Source organism: Hetaerina americana, unplaced genomic scaffold (genome assembly GCF_022747635.1).
Source record: "Hetaerina americana unplaced genomic scaffold, ioHetAmer1.1.p SCAF_23, whole genome shotgun sequence".
In the NCBI taxonomy this organism is placed as follows: domain Eukaryota; kingdom Metazoa; phylum Arthropoda; class Insecta; order Odonata; family Calopterygidae; genus Hetaerina; species Hetaerina americana.
Window position 1 is genome coordinate 639,135 of NW_027286797.1, and position 24,875 is coordinate 664,009.

The 24,875-nt window shown below is 44.3% G+C and overlaps 1 protein-coding gene across 3 annotated transcripts in view; it reads right to left on the bottom strand.

Moving 5' to 3' along the window:
* Positions 1-24,875, bottom strand: part of PlexB (plexin B) — a 555,538-nt gene that overhangs the window by 237,971 nt on the left and 292,692 nt on the right. For all 3 annotated transcript variants that reach the window (XM_071586490.1, XM_071586489.1, XM_071586491.1), the window contains exon 4: positions 10,363-10,463. In XM_071586490.1, the coding sequence (XP_071442591.1) occupies positions 10,363-10,463 (101 nt within the window). The remainder of the gene's footprint in view (positions 1-10,362; positions 10,464-24,875) is intronic.

Genomic DNA, 24,875 nt, shown 5'->3' on the forward strand with positions numbered 1-24,875 from the left:
TCATCTCACTCCTCACAACTTCAGTTTGTTTTATTTCACCAACCCTCTCAATCAACCTCTTGAATTTGCATACGAAAGTTTTTTTTATACCCTCGTCAATTCCAAGGAATTTCCTCATTAATATGGCACCTTTATACGAACCACTAAAGTACCTTTGGTGGATTTCTTTATCCGGGAAGATAACTTAGTGGAAATATACCGAGTAAAAAGTAATTATCTGCTCCCGCTGGCACGGGTGTTGGCGCACTACATACCTTCATTTTTTCTCGTTAAACGTGCGAACGCAGGAAATGAACAGAATCTGTTAACTTCAATAAGTTCATTTATCGTCAGGTTACTTCAAATTGAGGAAAAGTACTTACTCGTCTACATAATTCTATCAAGTTTGAAGACTTTTGTTGTATAAGAAACTTTTTTGTAAGAGTGAGGAAAATCAAAATGCACCACCATAGGTTTTTAGATACTCTGTCAATTTCATTGAAATTGACATTAATCAGAATCAAATGAGAATAAAAGGAAATTAAAATTTTCTCATCGGTGACTTCTTCGTGGTTGGTTGGTGAGGATGTTCTTGTTTCTTGTAACACGTGCCTGAGCCGTGGGTTCCTTGAGCTGTCCCTTATCCGCCGGCAACCACTCATTAACAGAAAAAATACAATAATTGTATTTCGGGGCGAGGGTATGTGAAAAAATACTACTACTGAAATGCTACCCTGAACCCATGGTGAAAGGCAGAAGTTTCACTATTAGGCACTGGTGGCACTCGGCATCAGCTGCCACAGCTGCGTGCGAGAGTTAAGTTCACGGTATCAATACTGCGATGTGGAAGGCAATGGGAAACCACCACATTATTCTTCCCCGAATATGCAGCCTTGCATTCACACACACAAACACACATACACAAACACACACACAAACACACACATGCACAAACACATACACATACACACACACGCGAATTTTGAATTTCCGCGGGTTACATATATTTCATGTTTTTGTGGCGTGATGTATGATACTTACGTCTCTCCCTTACGCCGTAAAGTTCGGCCATTTTGAATGCTCCTTTAATTTTTGACAACTGTTTTGCTTGGACGTGTTTTGGCTTGTCTCCGATTGTTGCCTGCACCAAAAATGGATCAAAGAATCTGTATCAAATTTTGCGCGAAAAATGAAATTAAGTGCGCGGACGCATTACGAATGTTGACTATGGACTATGGAGTAGCTACCTTGAACCGATTGAACGTTTAACAGCGGTACAAAATGTTCTCAGAGGGCCTAGAGGATGTGAACGACGAAGAGCGCGCCGACACCCGAGCACGTCAACAACGGACGAAAACATTGATTAAGTGAAGAAAATCGTCGAATCACTGTGAAAGAAGTTCTTGAGGACCTAAACACATCGATTGGCTCGTGCCATTCGATTTTTACCAATGATTTGGGCATGACACGGGTCGCCGCGATATTCGTACCAAAAACAGCAATGCATGATATTGCTAATGACCGCGACGACACAAAGTTGCTCCAGAGGGTCATAACTGGTGACGAATCATGGGTTTATGGTTATGACGTGGTAACTAAAGCTCAATCTACCCAATGGAAGCTGCAGCACCAGCCAAGACCGGAAAAAGCGCGCCAAGTTCGGTCGAATGTGAAAGTTTTGCTTACAGTTTTCTTCGATTGCAGGGGGCAGTGTGCATCATGAGTTCTTGCCACAGAGTAGAACGGTAAATAAGGGATATTATTACCAGCAAGTTACGCGCAATTTGCGCGAAGCAATCCGACACAAACGCCTGGATTGGTGAAAGAACAAATATTGACTTATGCACCATGACAACGCCCCTGCTCACACATCGTTACTTGTGCGAGAAATTTCGGCCAAAAACACACACCAATGATGCCGCAGCCACCGTATTCCCCAGATCTGCCCCCAGTGACTTTCTCTTGTTCATGAACTTGAAGACTCCAATGAAAGGACGACGCTACGATAGACGAGATAAAAACTGCAACGAAGGAGGAGCTGAACAAGATTGAAAAGAAATGATATTTTGAAATTCTTCGAGGCTTGGAAAGAACGTTGGCATAAGTGTATAATATCTAATGGGGACTACCTTGAAGGGGCCAAATAGATTTTCATGAATAAATAAATAATTTTTGAAAAAACACAAAAGTCACGATAATTTTTTAACAGACCTTGTACATTTGATCGTGTTGATCAATTTGAATCGTTTGTCCATATAAACTGTATTGTAATATACATTTTATTTGGACAAACAAATTCTTGGGTCCCAATCGACAGCCATCTTGGCCAGCCAATTGATTTAATGCCTCATTATGTGGCAATCATTCTGATGTGAGCTCAATTGATCACAGATCTGTGAACACCTTTTTGTTACAATTACCTGAGTATAATTGTTGCTGCATAATTTGCAGCAACGTTCCAGCAATTGGTTTGTGACGAGGTTTTCACTTGGGCAGATTTTCCCTTTTTCAAGCGAGAGAAATTGAAATTGTTCCGAATACGATCACTGTTGGCTTGGCCATTATAATGAAAGAATATCGTCCGATGACGCCAAAGCTGAAGAAATTTTTCCAAAGTCAACAAAATGTTTAGCAGAGACCATCTCGCAGATCACAATAATCGGCATCAAGTAAGAATATCATTTAAAGATAATCATTTTGAGTAAGGGTATCAATTTGCTGCATATTCAATCTGTCTTTCGTTCATGCATAAAGCACAACACTGCCCTATGGTTTCGACGATATCGCATGCCTTGTATCCATTTCATCCAGCTTTGAAATACATGTATATCAATGATATTACCCCCATACCAGATTCATCATATTTTTAATTCCTAGAGTAGATGTCAATCATGTCATCAAATGACGAGAATATAAGATCAACTCTTAAAGAGATCTTAAGCGGAATGCCTGAAGTGTGACAAGCAAATAATCAGCGGTCTCGTTAAAATAAATTAAATGGCAGCATTCACATAGCCGGATTACACTTTCTCATTCAAATATTTCGAACGCCGCAATATATTCCAAGAATTCCGCCAGCGGCGTTTTGGAATTCGTCTCATGATTTCGTAATGTTTTATGCACCAATTAATTAATGCTGGAACGAAATGGAAAATGATTCTTAAAATAATTAAAGGCATATCAACTTGCACTCATTCAGGTTAACTTCAAAGGAAAACTGGCATAATTGATGCGGTTCAAGGTTGCGGTAGATTCGGGCCGTTTAATGCTTCGAGTCTCTTTAACCATCCTAATCTATGGTCGATGTAATTGAAAATTATGTTAATTTTTTCATAAAGATAAATTCATTTCACAACATGGATATTTATATACTCGTCAAAAGCGAGAATGAAAGTAATTTCATTAGCCCCTCGGGGTAGTTAAAATACGTAAGAAGCTTACGAGAAAGCGATGAAATACTATCATAAAGAAACATATATGGAATAATTGCTTACTTAATTAAGGACAAAGCATCGAACACGGCAAACAAATCTCTGTTTTGCATCAAAAGATTTAAGGTCAGAGTACTGGCCGTGGGTGTTTCCGCATCGATCCAAAATTTAGCGAAGGTTATATTCCACGAAATTTCTAGAGGTGCTGGAACTAATTGTATTTTCTGAGAAGCGTAATGGGAGAAGCGTAACGTAAAGCGTAATTATTCGGAGAACCGAGGGTTGTACGCTTTTGCAAAAACAATGCTTCACTCTCAATGATGGTAACGTAGAAATATAATTGATTGGAATATAAATATTGATCAAAGCACATCCAGTTTAATTTCAATGCGTTCGCTCAATGTGAAATCTGTGGGGATGTCACAACTTTCGCCGCAATTTAAAGAGAAATTCCATTTGAATTTCGATTAATGAATGGTATCACCACTCACATCTCTCAAAGCACACCTTAAAATACAATCATAAAAAATTATTCATATTCTTGACCCATTTATGAACTCTAACTCTTGTCAAATTCGTTTATTACGCATTAATGGGGAAGTTTATTCCTCAAGAAACTTCCTTCAAGCTTATCCACAAATATAGCTCTCTAAATTCGAATAAATCACAAAGAAAAATATAATTTTCTTGGCTCCATCTTTCATATGATACGTTTCAAAAAAAAAATCTTTCGTACGCATATTTTCTCCATTTAAAAAAACGCTTCACTTATTTTTTCATTTATATAATTGGAAGCCCCGACCCGGACTACAACCTTGACGTGGTGGAAGGGTTTGCGCGTTCCGATGACCCCTAGAGCTGTGCTGGCGGGAGTAATAATAATTGCTCCTGGTAGGGTCACCCATGCCAGATAGGTCGATGGTTAGGAGCCAGACGAAAGGTAGTCCACGCAGCGTCTGTTCCTCAGTGAGGCGTCTGCAATGGCGTCTGATCCCAGTGGGGCGGCCAGTAAGTGATGGTGTCACGTTAAACGCACTATTGAGGAAGGCAACAGGAAACCACCTCAATTATCATTCCCAAGAAAAATATGATGGACAATACAGAGATTTTGAGTCCTGGCAACTACGGGGCTCGGCCCAATCGGCCGTGTGTCGTGCCCAGCAGCGTGGGAGGCCAGGCTTGCGCGGTCGTCATCCCACGAAACCCTTGCAGGGGAAAACCAGCAGCAGCAGGACAGAAGACAAAATTAGTTAGAATAGGAGCGTGGAATATTAGCAAAATGATGAGGAAAGGGACATTGGAAAATGTTAAGCGAGAGATGGAAAGGGGGAAAATAGATATTTTAGGTCTATGCGACGTGAGTTGGAAGGATAGCGGGGATTACTGGAGTGATAACTATAGAAAAATATACAGCGACGGGGACGACAGCCAACGAGGGGTTGCCATTTCATTAAATAAAATGTAGGAAGAAGCGTAGTCGACATAGAGCAGGTAACGGATAGATTATTACTAATAGAGATAAAAGCAGAACCGACGAACTTGGTCATTATTCAGGTATACATGCCACCGAGCAAACACAAGGAAGAAGAGGTGGACAGGATATACGATCAGTTAGAGGACAGGGTCGCGTGTGCTCCCGCAGGGAAATATTTGACAGTGACGGGGGATTGGAATGCGACGGTAGGCGAGGGAAGAGATTGTGATGAGGTGGGGGACTATGGTTTAGGCACGAGGAATGACCGCGGGGAGAAAGCAGTTGAGTTCTGCAGGTGACAGGGGTTACTCATCACCAACACTTGGTTTAGACACTACAAAAAATGCAGGTATACATGGAAAATGCCAGGTGACTCAGAAAGGTATCAGCTAGATTATATCCTGTTTAGACAAAGGTTTAGGAACACTGGGATAAATTCGCACAGCTTCCCGGGAGCGGATGCGGACTCTGACCACAATTTAGTTGTTATGAAATGTAGCGTCCGTTTCAAAAAGATTAGGCAGGGGCGGCGAGTTAGAAAATGGAATGTAGAAGCATTAAATGGTTTGAAAAGGAAGGAATACAAACAGGCAGTAGAGGAAATCATGGTAAAGAGCTAAGTAGCTACCGAAGAAAAATGGGAAAATTCAAGAATGGGTTGTCTAAAACCGCAAAAGACTCTATTGGAACCGTTAACGCTAAAAGGATTAGGAAACCATGGATCACGGATGAGATGATTACAAAGATGGATGAGCGGCGAAAATGGAAGAATGTAAATACAGAATTAGGCAAAATGAAGTACAAAGAATTGAACAATTAATTTAGGCGGGCAGCAAATAAAGCAAAGGAAGCATGGTGGAAGACGCAGTGCGAGAATATGGAAAGTCTGCAGAGGAAGGGTGAAATCGGTGCGCTGTACAGCAAAGTTAAATCGTTATCGGGAAGTAATAAAGGAAGAGCTATGCTAACAGTTAGAGATAAGGCGGGTAAGGTAATAACTGACGCAGGAAAGATCCAAGAGATATGGAAGGAGTATATAGAAGAACTGTATAGTAAAGAACTTAGACCAACAAAGTTAGACATTGAAAAAGAATATGACGTAGAGGAGGACAGCTTAGGTCCAGTCATACTACACAATGAGATAGAAAGGGCAATAAGGGAGATGCAACTAAATAAGGCCGTGGGGGTTCATAACATACCCGCGGAATCATTGAAATATTTAGGAAAATGTGGGAGGCAAAGGCTTTATGGGGTTTGATATCTCACGCAGCTAAAGTTGTTGTCAGGATCATAAACAAAAGGATAGAGAGTAGGGCAAATGATTACTTATGGGATGATCAGTTTGGGTTTAGGAAGGGGATAGGTACGCGTGATGCCATTGCAGTAATGAGATTATTAATCGAGAGGAATAAAGAGCACAGCCAGGAGGTATTTACCTGTTTCGTAGATTTCGAAAAAGCTTTTGATGGAATGAATTGGGAAAAACTAATGTGTATATTGAAGAAAATAGGAATAGATTGGAGGGAGAGGAGGCTAATCTGCAACCTGTACATTTCTCAGACTACTCAGGTGCGGGTGGGCAACGGGGAGTCCGGTTGGGAAGTGTTAGGAAGGGGTGTAAGGCATGGTTGCCCATTATCACCGTTGCTGTTCAACCTGTGTGCAGAGGAAATGATTAAAGAGGCATGGGAAGGACTGGAGGCAGGAATGAAAGTGGGCGGGGAATTTGTAAAATCAGTTAGGTTCACGGATGACCAAGCTTTAGTTTGTCAGTCAGCCAAGGAGTTGCAAGCATTGCTGAGTGAATTGGAAATTCAGTGCGACAGGTATGGGATGAGAATCAATATTAATAAAACAAAGGTTATGCGATTTTCTAGAAGGAAAAAGGCTAAGCTTAACATTAAAATAGGAGGGCAAAAACTAGAGTAGGTGGAACAGTTTACGTATCTCGGTAGTGTTTTGGACCAACACGGTCAAAGTAGTAGGGACGTAAGGAGAAGAATTGCGCTAGGCGAAGAGGCTTTCACAAGGAGGAGGGAGTTGATGACAGGGACGTTGAGTAAGGATGTTAAGAAAAGATTCGAAAAAACTTTTATATGGAGCGTAGCTATGTACGGCGCGGAAACGTGGTCATTGAAGCAGGAGGATAGACGTAGACTGGAGCCTTCGAAATGTGGGTGTGGAGAAGAATGGAGAAGGTGAAATGGACAGAGAAGAAAACAAACGAGGAAGTACTTGGTATGGTGGGCGAAGAGAGGGGTTTGTTGGGAGCAATCCTATGGAGGCAGGAAAAGTGGATGAAGGGGGTGTTGACCGGCAGTGGGATGCTGAAGACTGTGATAGAGGGGAGAATGTTGGGCAAAAGAGGAAAGGGAAGGAACAGGATAGGGATGTTGGACGGGATGAAGGGAGGAAGAAAGTAGTCAGAGATGAAGAGGGACCTGATATAGAGTAGGATGATGGATTTTGTCTTTTGTTAGGAGTAATAAAATGATTGTTTGGTGGTTGTGTCCATCCAAAAACCTACCTTAACCGGTAGATTACCTTAAAAAAAATAATTGGAGGTCACAAATAGCATGGTTTTTAACTTTCAAAGCACTATATACTTTCATTTACAAAATTAAGTTCAAAATCATAAGCACGTGAGTAAATACCAAGAAAAACAGCCTATATCAAAAGTAATAAGGGCAATGATTTGATTGCGAAGGTTGTATGTTTCCGGGGTCAGTGGTTGGTTATGGATAACATTAATGACAAACATAAGGAATTATGGCATCTTAAAGTTTTTCAGTAAGATGATTTTCACTAAGGGAGAGTTTTTTTCAAGAGAGCACAATCATTGGCGGGAGTCATTCTGACGTTTAAGCTTCGAAGCTCGTTTTTGGCCGGGTCAACGTTGACTAACCTTGCGACTGATTCAAAGCCATACAAAAATATTCCTCCTTTCTTCCCGTCATTTTGACGAAGAAGCTATTTTCAGAGGAATGTTCCTTATTCACTTGTTGATTCTGTATGTTCGACCCGCGAAAGTTAGAAGACTATTTGGGCTATCATTTGGGAGTGCACCGTTAGAGAGGCAGGGAGGAACCAGACTGAGCACTGGTACACTTCGTAGCGTCGCTTAATAACACAACTTGATACGCGACATTTGAATAAACTTGCAGAGGTAGTTCTCGGGCTGGACTGCGTGAGAGACATTTTTGGCTCAACGTTTCTCTCCCGTTGCAGGGAGCGTCTTCAGGAGCGAAGTAATTTTATGCTAGCTGATCCGCCGGTATTTATACCCGGTTCTCAGTCCTTTCACTTTTTGACCGTTAACGGGCGTTGATGTTTATGTGTTGGGGAGGGGGGGTTTGGGTGGGGGTGGTAGGTTGCCTTTCTCTTTTTGACCGTTGGTGACTGTTTCCCCCCCACGCAAAAAGCGTTTCCAGGTATCTGGCAGGTGGAAGCCGTCGTCTCGGTTGAAATTCCGTGGCCGTTTCGCTAATTCAATAGACTCACGAATTAGCCTAGGGAAGTAGAGATGTTGTTTCTTCGCTAGGACTTTCGTGTTGTCGAAGTCTATTTTATGTCCTGGCTCCGACATGATGTGCTCCGCAATGGCTGATGTTTTCCACTGTTTGTTTTTTACTGATGGTCGGTGTTCTTTTATACGTGTTTCTATAGCACGTCCAGTCTGGCCAACGTAGCTTCCGCCGCAGCTGCATGGTACTTCGTATACCCCTTCGGTCAGTAGAGGGGGGAGTTTGTCTTTGGGTGAGGGGAATATGTCCTTTAGCTGCTTCACCGTGCCGAAACGGGTGACGACATTTTTCTTTCTGAGGATGCGTGCTATGCGATCGGTCGTGCCCTTGACATAGGGAAGAAGGGCGAAAGCAGCTGGTTTCTCCTTTATCTCGTTGTCTGAATCTCTTTTCCTCACGGCTATTCTGATGAAGGCATTATCGTAGGCGTTGTTTCTCATGGCTCTGTTCAGGTGTTCTTTCTCTGCTGGGAGTGATTCTGCGCCTGACACTCTTTCTGCTCTGGAGAAAAGAGTCTTGATGACACCTGCCTTTTGCTGTGGGTGGTGATGTGAAGTGGCGTGGAGGTAACGATCAGTGTGCGTAGGTTTTCTGTACACTGAGTGGCCGAGAGTTCCGTCTAACTTCCTCGTCACGAGTACGTCAAGGAACGGAAGGCGTCCGTCTTTCTCGAGTTCCTTCGTGAATTTTATGGCTGAGTTTATGTTATTCAATTCTCGGTGAAACTCTTCTAATTTCTCCTCTCCATGTGGCCAGATGACGAAGGTGTCGTCCACGTAGCGTAGCCAGCATTTGGGAGGGAGGTTGCAGGATGCCAGCGCTTTTTTCCTCGAGGTCTTCCATGAATATGTTGGCGATGGCCGGAGACAATGGTGATCCCATAGCCGCTCCTTCTGTTTGCTGGTATATATCGCCGTTCCATAGGAAGTAGTTACTCTCCAGGCAGAATTCAATCAGTTTTGGGAAGTCTGGTGGTAGTCCTTTGCTAGTGAATCTTTGAAGTATGGCCAGGGATTCCCGCACCGGAACTTTCGTGAAAAGTGACACCACGTCAAAACTCACGTCAAAACTCACAAACCCCCCTCCCCAACACATAAACATCAACGCCCGTTAACGGTCAAAAAGTGAAAGGACCGAGAACCAGGTATAAATACCGGCGGATCAGCTAGCATAAAATTACTTCGCTCCTGAAGACGCTCCCTGCAACGGGAGAGAAACGTTGAGCCAAAAATGTCTCTCACGCAGTCCAGCCCGAGAACTACCTCTGCATCTCTCAACAGCTGCGAAAGCCTACGATCTACGATTTGAATAAACTTCTTTTTTCAATCCAGCAGACCTATCTACCTCCTTTCATTCCGTCCAACATGCCCCACCGCTTCCCTTCCTCGCTCGCCTAGCCCTCCATCGCAGTCAACCTGGCCCATCTTCCAACAGCCCTCCCTCCTCCCCCGCCATGCCTGACACTTATTCGTTTATTTTCCTTTTCCGTCCGTTTTACCTTTTCCATCCTTCTCTGCCCCCTTCCATGCTTCACAAGTGCTTCTAACCTACGCCTATCACCGTGTTTCGGCGCTCTCCCTTCGCTCACCACCATACTCAAATGCCCCACGACTATCAACATTTCCTTCTGGGGACAAACGGAATTATGTCCTCCAATCGATCACGTACCCAGTTTATTTAGGGAACCGGTGAAGGCATCGGGATATTTGGTCGAGGGGAAACGTTCCTGTCGAAAACCTGAAGAGCCCGGAGTCACACCATCCGACGGGGCATTCCGAGCATTTTCACGATGGAAGACAGTGGGAAAATAATGAATAGAAGTCAGGAACTAAGATAACGATTTTCTAAGTCACGAAGAAGTGTCAAGAGTGTTCCCCATTACGGACGGCCGATCCACTCTTCACAATGAGCGAGTGCTTTCGTTCACCCTTCCCCAGGGTACCCAATTACGTACCTTTTCTCCAGGGAGCACCATCCGCAGTACGGATCCTTTGCTTCCAAACAAGCCGAGCAGTTAGTGTAACTGTTGCAGTGCTCCAATTTGACCTTTGATATCTGAAATGAATAATGAAGAAGTCTTAACGAGGAGTGAATTTAAAAAATAAATAAAACTTATTTCCTCACTTTCCCGAGGATGACTATGCTCATCCCAAAGCAAGCCCGCAAAGGCACAGGAAGTTATAATAACAAGGGTATTACAAATGTTTGAGCGTGAGACAGATTCTCTTTAATTAAAAACTAAATGTCGTACCAATTTTTCTAAAAACGTTCACAGGAAGGTAAAATTAGTTCCCATATTCCTTGACTTTTCCAACTTTTCGGACAGAAAGAGTTTCTCGCTCCAGGCCTCAATTATGATTAAACAATCAGTCTCAAGTTGAGCATGTGACATAACATTTCAATTACGACTTTGGTCGATTCAGGATATTAACATCACTCCTTTAAAGGATGGGCTAATTACAGATACACATCATCCAGCTCCACACGTTTGCAACACATCACACAGAGTTGAAAAAAATAGAATCGCGCAGTTGCAATGCCAAATACCTGCTGGCCGAGGCTGGCGCGTAGAGCATGAGATTGGAGGGGTCGACGTGCAAAATTACACAACACCAACTGGCAACGACTTTTAGGGTACTAATGAATCCGAAATTCTCGCATTCTCCGTGTAGGTACGTACATATTTATTTATTTTTAATACAATGCTATTGTTGTTATTAATATTGGACAGTCTACCCTAAATGATAGGTTTCGGATGGATACGGACTGGACAAAGCTACATTTCCTAACCCCTGCTGACAAAAAAATTTTAAATCGGCCCCTACAATAAACCATTCTTCGTTTCCTCAGACTTCCTCCCCCCTTCTTCCGACCAACATTCCTCCCTTCATTCCGTCCAACATGCACATTTAAAGTGCTGGGCATCCACCTTTCCTATCTTCCTTGGATCCCTGCCTTTGGACCTCTCTCTCCACCCCAATGTGCATCGGTCTTCTTTCTTTGCTTTCCTTCCTGTCCATTTCACCTCTTCCACAATTATCATGTTCGGACGACTATATTTCCCCTAAACCATGCTCCACGTCATTGTTATCCTATATTATTTCTTGTCTTAATATCCTTACTCAACTACATCAATTTCCTCCTGGAGGGAGCTTCTTTGCCAGAGGAAATTCATCCTCTTATAGCTCTACTACGCTGACCATTTTGGTCCAATACACTTACAAGATCTTCCACCTCTTTCAGTTTATGACTTCTAATAAGTTTGTGTGTGTATGCCTTCTATTATGTGTGTGTGTCTCTTAGACTCATAGTTCTAGGTAGGTAGGCTATTTTTCTCAAAATATTGCAAGGCTGGACCCTTTACAGAGTGTGTGTGTGTGTGTACACACTCACATTCATACACATTGGAGCTGAAATTCAAAAAAGTAATGAATAAATAGTGGTAAGGACCGCCACAGCTACAATAGGCTAGTGTACGTGGCGTTTTCACTACAATTTTCGCTAATTATCAGCAGCTTAGAGTTTAAAAACAAGAGCGCACCCGACTCGTTTTAATCCGCCATGACCACAAGCTTAATTAATGAAAAAAATAAACGGAATATGACAATCGAGTGGATCAAGTTAGAACGCACGAATCCCAGGCGGAAATTAAAAACCGATCGTTTGCACTAGGGAGTACGTCTCATTTGAAAGACTTCGACTATTGGAAATTGAGTAAACGCTCGGATCGCTCTTCTATTCGCCCGGGAGACTTGATTTTTGGCAACAGAGAAACGAGAGAGTGTTCCCTAGAAATTGAGTCCAACGGCAGTACAAAACAATTCAGTGCCAAGGCGGTATGGCTTGAAAATGTTGATGCTTCAATGGGATGGATCCAAACTGCTTTCCGACGTAACTGAAGGAAACACGAGGAGAAAATATTTTCGGAAAATCATAAAACTGGGCGAAAACGGAAAAGCGAAATACAATTTCTCTTTCCACACACCGCGTTAATGGAATACATTTCCCTCAGTTGAAAGGCCTCCGAGCCTCCTCTCTCATCTCTACCACTTCACGTTTGGCGCGGAAAATGAAGCCTAAATGCGTGAGACGAATTTTATTCCCCACCATTGCAAACATTTGGCCCAGTTAAGGCCTATCCTCACCACTACATCGGAGGAACAACCGAGCATAACTCAAGTCACATTAGGCCGCCACCTTGCCCCCCGAGTCGGTTCTAGGCAATTATTCTGCGGTGGGCAGGAAGCGAAATTTCACGCGTTTTCGAGACCGTCGTGAGCCCGGTGCCCACGAATTTCAGATTTCAGCCGACGGATTCCTCCGCTGGATAGGGCTCTGAGGTGGCTGATCTTCCGGTCGAACCTAGTGCTGATCATTTCCTAAACAGAAGAGACCTGGAAATCCTTCGCTGAAAGCTTAGTGAATTTGGGATCAAGGAGAAGGATCGAAAAGCTCACCACATCCCAATCCCACCAGATCGGCGGAGACATCGAATGTCCACTAATTTCACCCCATTCAGCAAATCGTTCGATATTCCGCCTATTTCTCCTCGCAAAATGTTCTTAGGAAATATTTTAGCGGAACATGCTGGGCTGAAGTTTTATTAACAAAAAAAATTGCGGCATCAAGAAATCTTCTCATGAACTTCACTAAAACGACGAAACAAGCGTAATCCATCTATTTGGACCGTGTAGATATTGTGGCAGTAAATATTCTCTCATTTTTAATTCTGCAAACAATTTTTGCTTATATCTTAAATTGCTTCACGCGAAGGTAGCAAGGCATAAGCATAATTTCATTTCCAGCTCTATATAAGTAATTTTCTTTAAAATAAAAAGTCGTGGCACCAAATAAAATATGTGAAACCCATTTCCGAAAGTAAATAGATGTTTTCACAAAGACCCCTCGTGTTTCACGCGGGGTAGCGTGGACGCTCCGAAAACTATACTCGACAGGAATGACTACAAGGAATGTAACCACTTTTAATCCGTTTGTGCCAATTACGCGTCCTCCTGTCACATAAGGGGATTTTCTCGGGAGACTTTGATTCAATTAGAGCCCTAAATTAGAATCGGATTCCAGCCAGAAAACAGAAATTCCACATCAAGGATGAAAGTGCATTCTCTCGTTGCATGTCGGGGCCTGCAAACATCTCTCCTCAGAAATCTATAACCGCTAATATCTCCGCGACAGAATGGACTGTTGCTTCTCCAATCTCGTTGAAATCGAAACAATTTATAATTATTATCTGCGTCGTACAACTATCTCCGCGCGCTGACGTTAAACGACCATATTTGCAGGCAGTTGATTTTATAGTTGTTAACCAAGAGCATTCATTAAACTTTCTATATAAAATAAAGATTGTATCATCACAAATAACTGTTGGCAATGAATAATTATAAGGCCAGACTCCCAAGGTATTTTTCCGCTGGCCATCTAGGCCCTCCGTATACGATTGGGGCAGCGTAAATGGAGGAGTGAAAGCCCTTAACGCTGCTAAATGAATGAATTGGAGAGTTCTCGAGAGCTCGTTATTTCAGGATCTCCTTCCTCGAGAAATGAATTTTTAGTTTAATGTCGAGTATTCTCCTGAAGGATAATTATAATAAGAATAATAAAAAATAACAGTAAATGATCACTTAATGGGAAATTAAGCAGAGAGGAATCAATTGATGTTTTCACGTCCAAATCAGATCTATAGTAAAAACAGAAATCATCAAGCGCAGAAGAAACGCCATGATTCTAAATTTTATTCAAATCTCTTTTAAATACTCAAAAAAACCATTTTGCAACAAATGCACCACGGGAACGATTAATAGGTCGTTAAAAAGGATCCAATGAAGCCGTTACAAATTGAAATTAAAGTAGGTTTTTCGATAAGTAAATTGAATTTACCCGAAACGAATTATGAAAGCTACTAGCTTGGTGAGCATATGCTAAGGATGTACAAATCTAGACAAAAATTATAAATGGGCATAGAGGGAAGTTTCACGTGAAATCTTCCGGTGCTGAGGGAGCCCAGACCGGTGTAGACGCAAATGAGGCTTTTTTCCGGGAAAACACAAAACTGCTAAAAATAGACATCCGTGGCACGTCGCCAGAGCATCAAGCCCCAGTCATGAGAAATGATGGTGAGTAAACGAGCGCAAGTAATCCAATTACCGCTAAGGCCAAGTTACCTGTAATCGCACTTATTAGCAACACTTTTTCTTTGTTCATGCTAAACTTAGTGCTTTTTATATTTCTCAAATTTATTCATCACCATTCCCTTAAGCATTTCCGATTGGGTTCAGAATTATTTCTTCACAGTGGAAAGCTCGGCACCCACTCCGTATCTCCAAAATAACGCTATTTTTTAAGTGACTTGCATGGAGTACGTTCGCTTTTTGTAATGGCTTCAGGCATTACTAACTATGGCACCTCCCCGGAAAGGGTGAATGGTGCCTCCACCACCAGTAAGGCCATTGCTACAATGCAAAAAAAAAGAATGGAAAAAAATTGCATTACTCACGAAGTCATCCTGCCCCTGGGAGTTAATCCGTAAATAGAAATCCATCATCTAAAACTTAATTACGATGGAATGCTTTGCCGCGCTCTACATCAGTTACTTCCAAAATATTATTATTATTGAGTACTTCCCAGATATTCTATACAATTTGCGACTAGGGTCAATTTCGTCTCGAAAATTTGATTTAAATGTGATTTTTCTCCGATTCAGACACGAATATTGTAGTGAAGTCAAGAAATTGTACGCAGGCCACATCACTCTTTCTCAGCATTTTGCCCACCACACGTCATAAGTGGCTATATAGTTTCACTCACGTGAGGATGGAAATATCTGAAAGCTCGACAGGATTCGACAGGATTTCTGCGTCAATATTCGATCTTAAGAAGCTCTCAAAATCCAACTGATATGGGCGATTGTTGATAATTTCCTGCCACAGGCATATCCGTACTTTAGAAGTAACACAAACCAAATTTAATTAAAATATATTCCTTCACGTCCTGGAGCAGACGGGAAACTCAGGGCGTTGCAGGCCGGGTCCTCAAATAACATCCCGATCCACAATTGATTAAATTCAGTTCCTCAACAACATGTGCCTTTCCCGCAAGCCGAATTCGACAGATGTTTGATGCTGAAACATAATTTTCCATTAGACACAAATATTCCCAGTGATTTTTTTAACCCAATGTGTGTCATTTTTGAAGATTTAAAACGGTGCTGAGGATTTTGACGCTTCGAAAGAACCTTGATGATAATAATCGAAAGTTTCTCCTTTCCTTGTCGCCACTTTTTATCGCTTACCATTCGATCGCCCATCCCATTCGCTCATCCATCAGCAAGTTTGTATGAGCGGGGGAAATGTTTCATACACTGCCCGGCACATGGCTCGGATCCAGCGCTTTTCATCCACAGAGATTCATTTGTGAGTCGGCATGTTGAAATTCCGTCCGATATACTTTCCACCCGGAAGCTCACTTGCGTTTCTAACGTCAACGAAGATCAGACCACGTCTCGCACGCCTCACCGCCCATTTTGCTTCGGAAGTTTTTTTAAAACGGGAGGCGAGGCTAGAAATCACGGGATGAAACTAGACCCAACACCAAATGGACCAAGTTTTCCAAGAGAGCAATTCGATTCGGAAACACAAGAATCCACCATGGAAATCAAGCCTAAAGAGCACGGAACGGAGTTCCTGTATCGTCGTAATCACTCCGCTTTGACCTTGTTCCTACTCCACATCCCATCCACCGAACAAGTTTTGAAAAAATGAAGCCTATTCCTGAAGTAACCATTAATTAAATTAGTTTCTGGCGTAATGTGCTCCCAATTGTTCGTCGCCAAATACCCTTACTCTGAAGCAAAGCGCTTTAAGAGGGTTAAATAGTTTCGTCCCAATCCGAGTTGAAGCGAGATAGGTCTCATTTCAGTGCACATACCCAGTCCAAAGGGACGGACGCTCTTGGCCTCGAGAGCGGCATGAATTAGGAACGGGACTGGCGGGAAGTAATCGCGGGAAGGAACTCCCGAGGCACAGACGGACACTTACTTGCTAGCAGCCAACGATTTTTTTCATCTCGAGCTCCCCCCGCAATACTCCCGACGGCGGCGGGAGGACGGGATGAGACTGGGTCGGAGGGTCGATAAGAGTCTGAAACACTAAGCAGGGGGGAGGGGGCAAAGGAGCAAAGCTCAACCCAGGGAACCATCTCCCCCAACAAACACACACAGCGTAACATATTTCCCTTGGCAAAAATCTTCTCCGCGACGCTGCGTCAACACGGCCGCCTCCACACAACCAACCCCCTCGCCGCTAACGAGGGCATTCGCCACGTTAGGACGGAGCCTAAGGAAAAGACTGCCCTGAATGGCGCCCCGAGCCGAGGGCGAGGGGGAAAGAGGAGTAAATGTTTGAATTAATTTTTACTCGGATCTCGGCGGGAAATATCCGTTGGTCCTGGAGTCGCGAGGAGTATCCGTACCCTTAATGCATTTGAAGGGCACAGAAGGATGGAACGGCCGGCCATCCCGGAGGGGCACTCGCTGAAAACAGACCGCCACGTCTAATCTGGTTAGCTATTTGCCGCCTGGACCTCAAGCTTGCGTGTCGGAAACCCGCCTGGAGCACGGTCATGGGGTGGACACGATTGACCACGTCTTCCTATCTCACGGAGTCCTGCCACTGTGAAATAACTAGAACCGCGAAAGCACTTGCGACCAAAGTTTTCCACTAGCTACACTTAAGGAGATTGCTGAAATATGCGTCTGAGTCACTTGCTGTCCACTTCTATGATTTTTGTCTATAAAATGAGTTACGAATCGTCAACAGGAAATTGTTGTTATAATAGACGTTATAACTTCGGGTCAGGTCAATGGAAGTCAAAAATGTTCGACATGTTCTCTAATCGTCAAAGAATATTAGAGCATAGGCATGCACATCACGAAAAATGTCTGCTTTTTCAATGGAAGGCGAAAGAAAAAATAATCAGACGGTGATCATCCAAAAGCAAATTACTGAATAGGGTATACAAAAACATTTACGACCACCGACGTGAGTTGTTCTTCACTGTATCCTAAAATCGCAGATTTCCCAGTCATTTATTCGTCTCCTACGACTAGCTAGTAAAGCTCACCACACTGCTTACCATTAGCTCATTTTAAATCTCGGCTGGCATATTAACTCACTGAAATACGAAATATTTTAACTCCATTTCAGGCATCTTTAAAACTAAAAGGCGCATGCCCGGAACACCCCTGAACGCTATCCATATTTTTATTAACAATGGAGTCATTGGATACACAAAGGGAAATGGAAAATCCCCACTAATACTATTGGAGTTTTGCCATCGCAGTGGGTCAACTGAAGTAAGTGGCCGAAACATTTCTTGAACGTGGCAATTATAGGCTGATTCAAAACACACATGAAAACCAATACAAAAGCCAATAAATAGGTCGCCGCACCGGGTTTCTACCACTTCTACCTGTTCAATATTGGCTTTGCTGCAATGCGAGAAAATCAAACAAACCAGATTCTCGCCGTGGGTATTTTCATGGGATTCCTCCGAGTATGCCCTCCGCGGGGATAAAGAAAATAAGCAGTGAGCAACAGATGAACTACATGCAGACATGTAAAGAGGGAATTAATTGCATAACGATTGATAGTGTGTACGAAGGGACGGTAGAGTAGAGAGCCAGTGAGGAGGGATGATTGATGACGAGTATCGACCGACTGATTCGGAGATTGAAAGTCGCCGTGCCATAAAAAAAAGAGAACTGTTTGCATTCGCATCGTCTTCCATACTAACACATCGTCAACATACCACCGCAGAAAGGAGGCGCGTTTGAGAAGCCACCCCAAATTTTGACGAGTCCAAACTCGAAGGCCAGTTCCCCAGAATATTTGCGCACCGCCGAGTGATTTCGGTTCGTGGATGGGGTGAGCGAGTGAGTAGACCTTCTCGAATGAACAACGGGGGCATAATTGTCGAGGGCTCGCGAGCCCGTGCCTGTAAATACAACATGACGTAGAACTTCATTCAACGGGCTGACTGACCGAGGCGTTCACGCAACGACTGTGGAGCACTCAACATAAAGTCATTGGTACGAATGGCGTCCCAACTATTGATTGCTCCCCAAGAGCAGGATTTAGGGCGAAACCGAGTGGCTCTTGGCACCTCATATCCGAGAGTGCACCGCTGGCTTCTCCTTGCGCGCCGAGGTGGAGAGGAAATACTGGAAAACCTCGCGCACGCTAACTGGGTCGACAGCCGGATTGTTTGGGGCAAATACGCAAGCATGATGACTGACGATTCATGTGGGAAAAAAAGATTTATTCACGCGCCTACGTTAATCCACTTTTCCCACTATTGTGAAACAGATTAACTACTTAAGGTCTAAATTGTTTCATGTTCACAAGACAACAGGTTATCCGCATTATTATTATATCTAGCATTAATATTTTCATAAAATTTCGTTATTATTACGAGTACTTTCCTTTATTTCGTTAGGATGCAAAATAGTTTACATAAACTCATCACTTCTCACAATTTCATTCAAGCGATAAATGTCACGGATGGCGGTCGCATTTTTCATATTACATTAAAATTCACCTGATCCGTGAGAAAGGTCGTCGCTAATAAATCCCCCCCCCCTCCCTCATTAATGGCCAATCCTCATGGAGACCAATTTTCAGAGACTTCGTCGTTGGCCGCTAAGTAGAGGTTCCACTGCTAAAATAGCAACGGGATACTTGGAAAGCACGCGATCATGATGGCCATGGATGGATCCACGTAGAGGAACGATTTATCATCCGTGTCCCCGGGACATCTCGACGCGGGAATTTCGTTCGACCCCATCTACGTAAATTTGTCTACCTGGACATGTACGTGCCTTGCGCCGGGTGCAAACCCGAAAGAAACCCAGTGGTGCAGGCGAGGGGTGCCACGGAACCGTGAAAATGGTTTTCGGGAATCGGATTAGGAGAGGGAAACTTGATTCAATTGTTAACACCCGTGTTTACGAAAAAGAACAGGGGAATTTCCAAGTTCATCAACGAAAAAAATTTATCCACGCCTTTAATGCCTTCCGTAGTCAAAGCTACTCTTTCACTGATTCTACGAGTACGTGCTCGAGATGCAAAACACGGGATTCCGCCTCGAGGGAGTGAGCAGACACAGATCAACCGAGGTGAAACAAAAGAAAACAAAATGAATGAAAGGGAAAATGGGAAGGAAAGGAAGCATGTCACTGGTATAATATCAAAATTGACACAAGGGAAACAATTCGGTGCCGGGGAAGCAGTCTCACCGATGATAGAATTGGAATAGGCAAGACGCATAAAAGCGTGCAATACAGAACATGCTGAGTACCAGATTAAAGACTATTAACAGCTCTCGACACATGCTTTGAGATCAGGAGAGACTTCAACGAGGCATGCACCCGGGAATTCTCCTCACTCGGTGTGAAGCAAATCCAATAGCGCGGTATCAGAGCAGAGAACATAGGGAACGGGAATCCAGAGCTACAGAGGAGATTAGGGAAGTTGGATGTCGTTGAAAGCGCAGCGAAGAGGGATAGAAAAACTCCATGCATGTATTTTTGAGCGTAAAAACCCCGTATGAGAATAAAGGGAGAAAAATGAATCGGGTACGGCTATGAATGGGACACGCCACGTCGGATGATGGGATTAGGAAATGTAAAAATTTATGGAACGAGAAATGTTACTTTATTCCCTTGCTCGAATGTGTACTTGATACATTGCGCGCTAACGATTACAATTTTACATGACTTTTCCGAATCAGATATATAGTATGTGGAAATGACGAGAAAACTTGACATATCATCACAAGAGGTCCCCACTCTCCTCGAATCTTTGCCATCTTTGTATAGAGCCACCGATTATTTCACCGGAGCGATTCATCAATAAGATGACGAAGAATAACTCCATCCTCGAGGATCGAGTCAAGTGCGGCAGATGTAAATTCACGAGAGGGGTGTCAAACGAGGTGAGTATCAGTTCATTTCGCAGATTTGTGAATTTTATCGAGTCATAGGCGAGGTTTGGACAGCTCTCACGGTCTTGACAACTTAAAAAAAACTAAGATGCTGAATATTCGTTAATAAATAACAATTCCGTCATAAATGTTACCACCATACCATTGGGAATAACAGAAAATCAAAAATTTGGATCCACTTCCAAGCAAACAAGTTAATGTTAACTGCCCGAGTTGGTCGGGGGACGCAGGGTGGTGTTTTTCCAACGAACCACTTGGTCGCCTCCCCGTCTCTGGCCCGAAAATGAAGCGATCAGACGCACACACCCGCGTGGAAGGCACTTGCGTTGCAAACATTTTCACGTGAACTTTCACGAAGCGAGTGTAGCGGCAGTGAGCCAGAGTACATACAGGTCTGTACCTAAAGTAGTAGGGCAATTGCCTGGTCCATTCTAATTAACCCGGCGACAGCCAGATTGGCATTCCCCTTGAATATCGTACACGTCAAAAATCCAAAAAGCAGAACAAAAATAGATAAGAGAGTGATTCCCTCCTCCCTCCACATCACCCCTCATCGCCACATTCAATTTGCGTCAATCCTCGATGCTCACATGGAACACCTCTCGGCCGGCGGGGATGTTCTCCAGGGTCCCGGGGCGGAGAACGAGCAGCTCCGAAGAGGGGACGGGCGATTGGAGTGGGCGCCGGAGAGCGGTGGGCGCCGGAGAGCGATGGTCGCCGTCGCGCCCCCTCCCGCCGCGACACCCCGGACACCTGCGCGTCCGTGGCATCGAGTGCTATTGCTGCAGATGGCAGCACTAGACTCGCGTCGAAAGCAATCGCCGGCAGAGAGAGAGAGAGGGGGGTGACTGCGAGGGCAGAGGGAGCCATCCACCACCGATTCCAATCCCCCTGCCCCCCTCTCTCTCTTGCCCCCCTCACACCCGCGACTCCGACTGATGGACTGCGATTGACCCGGCCACCGTTGAGATAAACGATCGCGCGTGATTTGTGGGTCTCGCAGGGAAGGCCGACCGCTGGGAAAGGGGCGCTGCGCGAGACGCCGGGCCATCTGCCTTCGCAGCCACGTGCATGTGCTTAGTTGACGCGGGTTAAAAGCGAAGCGGGCGGGGTCAGTCGGAAAGTGGCCGAGATGAAGGCCGACGGACGGTTTCGGGGGAGGGATTTGGCGGAAGGGATCCGGCCGCCGCGTTTATTAATTTGTTTACCCTCTTTCAGGGCTGGAAGAGAGCGGCGTAGCCTGTGGCTGGGATGGAGAGTCGCGGCCAGCCGGCGATGAGAACGCGTGGAAACGGCGAGACGCCGGTGCAGATTGGGAGGCGACGACAGGGGGAAGAGGCATTCACTGCTCTTCGGAGACGCACGTCTTTCCTTCCGTAAATATCTACTTGGAGCACCGCAAGCCAGGGTCTTGGGTGCGTTGAAGAGGTTGAGGGCACTCTAGGTTTGCATCATCGACATCACGTATAGTTTAAACGTTAGGAGCCGAAAGGGCATATAATTCAAATGAGGACAATGACTGGGGCAAAGAGTTTTCCAAGTACATATCTAAATTTCAACTACTACTCTACGCATGCGAATGCAGTAATTAGGATAGCTTATAATGCAAGTATAACCAAACACTACAGTACCTTCATTATTCAAGTTATTCCTGTGACATTTTCATGAAAACTATCCAGTTCTATTATAGTTTTCGACGAAATAAATGACATTTTAAAGCTTGTCAATCAGTTTTTTATCGACTCTAAGGAAGAGGGTTTGTAGCGTGTTTGTAACGCAAGCACAAAAGATATTTCATTTTAATTTAAGGCAGAGATTTATTGTGTAAATTTAACCTTTACCGTAAAGTGATTTCTGGCATCTTTACCACGCAAGGCAAAGTACTTTGTTTACTATAAACTTACAAAAATATGCAACTCTCCTTCGTTGTAATGCAAGTAATTTATATAAGGCCACCTCGTTAGAAATTCATATTATCGTCAACAGCATTATCTCTTTGAAGAAAGCTCTAGAAGCTCCTTAAAATAATATTCTGCAGCGTCGACCATCAGTGTCGTTAGATTTTCGCCTTCGTAAGAGATATAAATCCTTGGAAATAGAAACTGAATGGGGCATTAGTGAGTGTAAAATGTACATTATACCGTTTCATCCCTATATCAGGGGTGAAAATTAGGACGTAAAACGTATTTGATTTGGAGGCACGTTTATTTTAATCGTAAGCGCCCTCCTGATATCAGTTTGTTTTCAATAGAATCTACCTCGGGTTTACTCAGTGCGCTTGACAGGCGGCTCTTTCCCATTGCGCCGCGATCGGAAAGAGCCGCCGCCTGTTGTGACTCGGTCCTTGGCTGGCAGAGGACGCGCCGCGACGGGGAAGTGACCGCCGAAGGCGACGCCGAGGGTCGCGAGAGTCCTCGCCTCGACCAAACCACCCAGCCATTTCTCACTTGGTTTCGAGGAACTAACCGCAGCATTTTTACCCACCAAATCAGGAATAAACGGCTAAATCGTAATTAATGCTAATATCGGTAAGAGAACCTCTCTCACCTTTCGTGAATGCTTTCGCCCCTTGTTCTTTATCCATCGTTAGAGGAAGTGCGACAAAGCAGTCCTCCTCGTGTCCTTTTATCATTAATATTTTTCCTCACGTGATGTTCAACCATTATGATAATCATTACCGTCTCCTTTTGTGTTCAAACTTCTCCACTACTCGCACCGTTTGTTTTCAATAACCTCGCGATTATCAACCCGAAAAAAGGTTTGAAGGACGAGGAGAAAGCAAACCTTGAGCTTACCACCACGAAGTGAGAAAATCACACATTTGGAGAAAGGGGGCGCGAAGGTTCCTCGAAGCACTGCGGCACCCACAACACGTCCCGACTTTTGCTTGGCGGGTCGCGCCCAAAGGCGCCATTCTGATGGGAACCTCCGGACACAAGCCGATGCCGCCATTTACTGTTAACACTCCTACCAATCCGTTAATAGCAACAACTACAGGGGGGGATCGAGATGTTGCGGTGGCTATCGTACTGGCTTCCCACCCTGAGGGCCCGGGTTCAAATCCCGATGTTGTTGAATATTTTTCAGAGGTATCTCGATCCCTACTTGAGGTGCTTTGTGGAGGGCACTTTGAGTGAGAACGCCGTCCGTCGGTAGGGACGTTAAGCTGGGGACCCCTTGGCGCCTTTCGTAAAGAGTAGGCTAATGCCGACGCCGGGTTTCTCTCCACCCTCCATCCTTTCCTGTCCATCCCCTATGGCGCAAATGACCTCAGCTGTCGGTCGCCTCCCCTAAATACTACTACTACTACTAACAAGTTAGATCAGATTTGTCGACAAGTACGATTGCAAATAACCAATTGAGGGTCGAAGTCCATCGACCGGGGATGGTCCATCCGGCCACGTTGCGTAACCCACCGAGGGTAAGCAAGCGGAGAAACCCTCGGTCGTTCACCAACTTATTCCTAAGAAGCGGAAATCGCAACATTACACCCCGCTACAATGCGTATCGACTGGCGGGGCCACGCTTCAAATAATGCAATTGCATATGGAACATTTGCAATTGGATCCGAGGGCAGTGGATCCAGTCACTAAAACAGATGAACGGGATCTGCCTCAGTGTTGTTATTCACGTTCCCCACGGAAATTATCTACGAGGAGAAATCATGTCTCGACTTTTGATATCATAAATGCAATGATTTACCAATAATTTATCACCTCCATTTACACGAATTAATTTTAAAACCTCATGGATACTATTTGTTTCTCACAGGTGTAACCATAAAAGGCATCGATGGCAATAAAGATAATAGCCTGGTCACATATTCCATTCCCGTTCTTCCTCCTTCGGGTTCATCGGCGATCGATTGGTGGATCGCTATCGACGACTCGAGCACCCCCGCCAAGGATGGCGCCGGGAGCGGGGGATACGGGGGCAGGGGGGACGGGGAGGACGGGTGGGGGTCCATCCGAAATGCAATGGCCCATCCAGACGGCTTGGGAAGAGCCTCTCCGGAACACTATATGCTATTCATGTCCGCTCAAGAAATAAAACGGCGATGGAAGAGAACTCTTCGTCACGTTACTGCTCTCGCTTTGAAGAAGTTTTGTGATTCCCTTCCCAGCCACCCACCGATGACCACCCATCATTCCCTCGCACCACCCGTCGCGTGTTCCGTCCCTCGGTGCTCATTTACCTGGCTGAGGCGTGGAGTTAACCCGTGGAATAAGAACTACTAGTAGCAGCGCCAAACGAGGAATCCTTTCATTCCTCACTTCTTTCCCCAGTGCGTGGGGTGATGAGAAACGAGATAGTCGTGATAAGAAGACAGAACATTCGCGTTTAACGCGGGGCCAAAGCATACTAGACATCTTTGCGACTTCTATGCCCGAAATCATTACTAACATTGAAATAATAGACGGAATCAGTGACCGTAAGGCTATTCTTGTAGAG